General features: G+C 44.6%; 1 protein-coding gene across 1 annotated transcript; it reads left to right on the top strand.

Moving 5' to 3' along the window:
• The first annotated feature begins 229 nt into the window (after positions 1–229).
• On the top strand, positions 230–3,961 carry LOC103696233 (LOB domain-containing protein 30-like). Its single transcript, XM_008777780.6, has 2 exons — positions 230–1,505; positions 2,078–3,961. The coding sequence occupies exons 1-2, from the start codon at positions 1,164–1,166 to the stop codon at positions 2,450–2,452; spliced, it is 717 nt and encodes a 238-aa protein (XP_008776002.3). The 5' UTR covers positions 230–1,163; the 3' UTR covers positions 2,453–3,961.
• The last annotated feature ends 1,268 nt before the right edge of the window (positions 3,962–5,229 follow it).

Raw genomic sequence — 5,229 nt, 5'->3', positions numbered from 1 at the left:
GTGACATGATATCAATAGAAGCTGATGATGTTTTGAAAAGATTTTCATTTTCTATATCTCAATCCATATCTTGAAAATATATATTTATTTTTAAGTTTTTCAATCCTTCATTCCCATGAAAACAAATTAAAGTGAGATATAGGTTCGTTTCTAAATCCGCCATCCACCAAGAGAGATGAGAAATAAGTACCCTATCGGATTTTGAAAGGTGGGGGGGGGGGGCTGTGCTTTGCTTTGTGGGGCTCGTTTGTTCTGCTCTGCCCTTCAATAAATTATTACCTCTCAAAAGGAACCCGGGTGGTCACGTGTTCCTCCAAAGCCTTTAGCTGAAGAAAGACACGAGCCCCATATCGATATCTCCTTAGACCCACGAAAGGCTCCTCCCAGCCCCAAAAAAGGGAAACCGAAATGAAACCGTCCGTCCCCCATCAGATATTTACCGCCAACCCCAGTGGCATTTTGGTCGCGGAGGAAGATAATAAAAACAAGTAAAGCAAGTCCAAGGTGGCGTCCTCTGCCTTCTACGCATCCATCCGGAGAAACACCTGCACTATTCTGAGAGCGACCCACGCGGACACGCTTCCACACCCTCCTCGCCCCTCTCTATCGTACTCACACTGTAGATTAAGAGAGAAAAGGAAATCACACGACACATCACGCGAGAGTGTGTGTGTGTGTGTGTGTGTGTGTGAGAGAGAGAGGGAGACAGGCATTTGAGCTTCACGTGAGAGAGGAAGGAGGAAGAGTGAAGGTATACAGCAGGTGGGAGGAGTTGACGCAGAGAGAGAAAGAGAGAGAGAGATAGAGAGAGAGAGAGAGGTGATGGGGATTTTTTCCATCGCATGTTTGCTTCACGCAATCTGCAAAGTATAGAGAGGGGGGGGGGTAGGCTTTGTTGCTGGCGTGGCTTTAAAGAGTCATCAATACGAAGAAACCAAAAAAAATAACAAGCCCAAACAGTAAACCCCAACGCGACCCTCCACCCATAGGACGAACTCCTCAAAATAATACACCCCAACCCACCTTCCCTCCTCTCCGCCCCTCCTCTTCTCTTATTCTCCTCTTCATCGCCGCCCCCCCCTCTCTCTCTCTAAAACTCTAAAACAGGAACACGTACGTTCTAAGACCGAAGAAGAAAGAAGGAAGCAAAGAAGGGGACTGATATGAGCGGCAGTACGAGCAGTAGTGTGGGTGGAAGCAGTGGTGGTGGTGGCGGAGGTGGCGGAGGTGGCGGAGGTGGTGGGCCGTGTGGCGCTTGTAAATTCTTGAGGAGGAAGTGTGTGAGCGGGTGCATTTTTGCACCATATTTTGATTCAGAGCAAGGGGCGGCGCACTTCGCTGCGGTGCACAAGGTGTTCGGGGCCAGCAACGTGTCCAAGCTCCTCCTCCACATCCCCGCCCACAAGCGCCTCGACGCCGTCGTCACCATCTGCTACGAGGCCCAGGCCCGCCTCCGTGACCCCGTCTATGGCTGCGTCGCCCACATCTTCGCCCTCCAACAACAGGTCTCTCCCTCCCTCCCCCTCCCCACCCCGACTCTTCTTCTAATTACTCATCAGCACCATCTCCTAATGATATCCGTATTGTTGTTTCTAGAGTTGCAATTATAACACTTAATGTTATAGAATGTTTGTTCGGTAGAAATTTTCGGAGTGGTATGCTAGTTAGCTAAATTAGATTCATTCCAAGGGGCATGGTCCGTTTAATTCTAGCTAGGAGGAATCCATAGAGTTGAGAATGGATGGGTGGGTCGGTTCGGTTTTTGTCATTCTCCATAAAGTGTTTTTTTAGGAAGAAAAGCCTTGCAAGTAAAGCGAAGTGTCTGTTTTGCTCATTTATTTATCTCCATCCATGTGAACGTTACAAATTGCTGGTTTTTCTCCCATAAAAAAGTTTTAGTTTTTGTAGGCTTCATCGATCCTATCGTTCTCACCTTCCATCCAATGCAAGCTTGCACCGTGATCAAATGCAGCCTACTTTCTTTCATGTGCTTATCTCTTTGGAGGGGCCAGCCTATAATTTTGATGTTCATTGTGCTGACCTTCCTTTAGTATCCAATTGTGGTGATGATGAGCAGGTGGTGAACCTCCAGGCGGAGCTGTCCTACTTGCAGGCCCACCTCGCGACGCTCGAGCTGCCGACCCCGCCGCCACTTCCCCCTCCGCCACAGCTCTCCACACCGCCACCCTTCTCGATATCAGACCTCCCCTCCTCGTTGAACATGTCTGCCACCGTCGATCTCTCCACCCTCTTCGACCCTCAGGTGCAGCCCCACTGGTCCCTTCAACAGCAGCAGCAACGGCCAATAGCGCTCGGGCAGCAGCTCGGCCCCGGTAGCAGAAGCCTCGGCGAGAGCTCGCGAGGTGGCAGCGGGGACCTGCAGGCACTGGCGAGGGAGCTCCTCGACCGGCAAAGGACTGCCACAACTGAGCCCCCTCCCCTCTCCAAATGATCTGATGCAGTGACTCAAGGCGGCTGCCTTCCCGGCAATAACAATTATTAATGTTGGCAGGTGACCGGAGATCCAGGATCCACTTGCTTATATATTGTACTGAGAGGGATGAAGTAGTTCTTTTTCCCCACTGTTTCATCGCTTAAAAGGCTTTGCTTGAAACTGAGGTGACGGAATCTAATGGACTATAATTGAGAAAAAGAAAGAGATATTAACGATCTATAAAGGCTAATTAAGCATTCAGTCCGTAGCCTATCTTTAGGAGGGGAATGGTAGGGCCGGTTGAGCTCATTCTATTGTTCAGCATGATCAAGAAGTTGCAGCAGGTCGTTTTCAATGGAGCATATATATTGCTTTCAAATTAGATTGCAATAAATGATGATGTTTATGGGGATCAATGATTGGGGCAACTTGAAAGAACCGTTTAGTTTCTCATTGCTGACAATATTCTTTCGTTGTTCATCTGCCCTTGCTTTCAGGATCTATGGTGTTGTTAATGTTGGAAAGTGACATCAAGTAGGGCAGCTTGGCATTCTTTCCACACGTAATTCCTCTACTTGGTAAAATGTTAATCATTGGACTCCCAGCTATAAATTTGGATCCTACGAGTCAGCTGTCCTGTCATTGCCACAACTTCAGCTTTTCCTGCCTGTATGAGGCAGGACAATACTTGTTTGGAGGTTGATTTTGATTCCAAGAAGTTTTGTGTTGACTTTTAGCTAGTTTAACTGCTACGTTGGTAAAAACCAGACACAAAATTTTAGCACAATACTGGAATAGAGTTTGAGTTAATTTAGGAAAGATGTTCATAGGTTTTTGGATTGAATTAAGAGCCATATACTGCATACCTTGAGTTGAGTCGGAAAGGGCTTAAGAATGGGCGTCAAAGTTGTTTCAGGAGTTGCTTTAGCGCGTTCATATTATAGGGAAAGCTATGATTATGAATCGACGCTGTATTACCTTTAATTGTGAATAATAATATTATTCTGGTGGTGAATGCCATGCAATCCCACGAGCATCCTAGGCTATCACCTTAGCTCATATGCTTCTGCTTGCAAAAGTCTGCCATCTGACGCTCAAAATACCCCATTTTGCTTCCAAATAGGCTGAAGGGGCTTATTGTTGGATGTGTGATTCCAAAAATTGCTAATGGATGTAAAAATAATATATAATAAGAATTTTTTAAAATTAAAAGAATGACAGTTTGCCTGGATCAAGACATATGAAAAATACTATCCTAAGAATGAAATTCGCTTCCTCATATTGGGTAGTGAGATTTTTTCCAAGGTACAATGAAACTCGGGTCAGCACTGTCCTTCACTTCTGAGCACAATCCCATGGGAGGCTTGACCCAGTCGACTCTCCTTAAGTTGCCCAGCAAGAAAGCTTAGAAAAAAATAAAGTGAAAAAGAGCAAAAATTTGAGGAAAATTTGAAGGCTAAAAAGGGCGTTCTCTCTTAGGATCAGGGTACTAACATCAGGCTTATATAGGTCTAATGTAATGTGCTAAGACCCAAGATCTAGAGCCTTTCTATAGGTTCATTCCAATCAACTTTCGAAAAGGGCCCTAAGGCCTCAACCACTCTCTCACAATAAAGGCCTTAATGGCCTATCAATGCTAGTGCCTAAAAATGGTCCGCCAGCATAAGTATGTTATAATTCGTAATGGCATATACGTTACGGTGTACTGGTTAGTCGAGATATAGCTGAAAGTGAATCCTAGATTCTTCGGTGTTTAGCATGCTGAATTTTTTTTTTTTTTTGAAAACCATGGCTGAACCTGATCGGGTTGCCTACGTACCCCTTCATAAGGGGGATCAAGCCATACGTAGTTCTTTTTAAGTTTTAAAACGCAGCAGAAAAACCGAATCAAACAATTTAATTCATGCATGCTTACAAGATCAAATCTAGAAATCAGCACCTTAAGAACACATAGGATTATGCCGGAATCGTTTAAACAATTATGCTAAAACTTTTATGCATGATTAACTATCAGATCTGAAACTTAAGAACTCTATTCCAATTAATCTCCGAATATCCATCGAATGGATTCTGGAGATATCTCCATGAGGAGCCCCAAAAGAGGGTAAAACCTCGGAAAATTGGACCTAGACCTTGACACCATAATAAATGATTAATGCTAGATTAATACCTTTTATGATGGATGAAAGTTGTGAATCTGATTCTTGACTTCGCAGCCACGCACACGAATGGCCTCTACGAGAAGTACACGCGAAGTCCTGAAGGATCTTCTTCCGCAACAGTGCTAGCAGCTGCAGAACACTTGAAAGCTGAAATCTGCCCGCCGGAATTCAATCAACTCTTGATCAATCGTCTTGAAGCAGATAGAGATGAGGTTTGTAAGGGAAGTAGAGGACTCAGATCTGATCTTGAATCTTCTAGATATTCACCCTGAAAACCCTATCTAAAATGGAGAAGAAGAGGAGGAGGAGGCGGGTGAGGAAGAAGGCTGCAATGGATGTGTTTTTGGTGCCCATGTTTGACCCCTTTTAATGGCCTCCGAATTTTCATTCAAAATTCGAAATTTATTTTCAGAAAACCTCTTTTAGTTGGCACATGCAAAGGAATAGGAACAACCCAAATCAGATCTCAACCAAATCTGATTTAAATTCAAATTTTAAACACATGTGCAAGAGGGAAGGAATTTGAAATCCATGCGGCAAGGTAAAACACTTCATAATTTCGAAATCACCTCTTGAAATTCGAATTTAATCCATTCAAAAACTCAGACGCCACCTTGGCTGATGGTTTGAGTG

Source organism: Phoenix dactylifera, chromosome 6 (genome assembly GCF_051530095.1).
Source record: "Phoenix dactylifera cultivar Ajwa chromosome 6, Ajwa_hap1_PhDact_Kaust_v1.1, whole genome shotgun sequence".
Lineage (NCBI taxonomy): Eukaryota > Viridiplantae > Streptophyta > Magnoliopsida > Arecales > Arecaceae > Phoenix > Phoenix dactylifera.
The sequence above is the reverse complement of the archived record's forward strand: the minus strand, read 5'-3'. Positions and strand labels throughout refer to the sequence as shown.

Excerpts from the sequence above, each read along its gene's own strand:
- LOC103696233 (XM_008777780.6), top strand. The coding sequence starts at position 1,164 with ATGAGCGGCAGTACGAGCAGTAGTGTGGGTGGAAGCAGTGGTGGTGGT. Across the intron at positions 1,506-2,077 it reads TCTTCGCCCTCCAACAACAG|GTGGTGAACCTCCAGGCGGA; the intron begins GTCTCTCCCTCC and ends GATGATGAGCAG.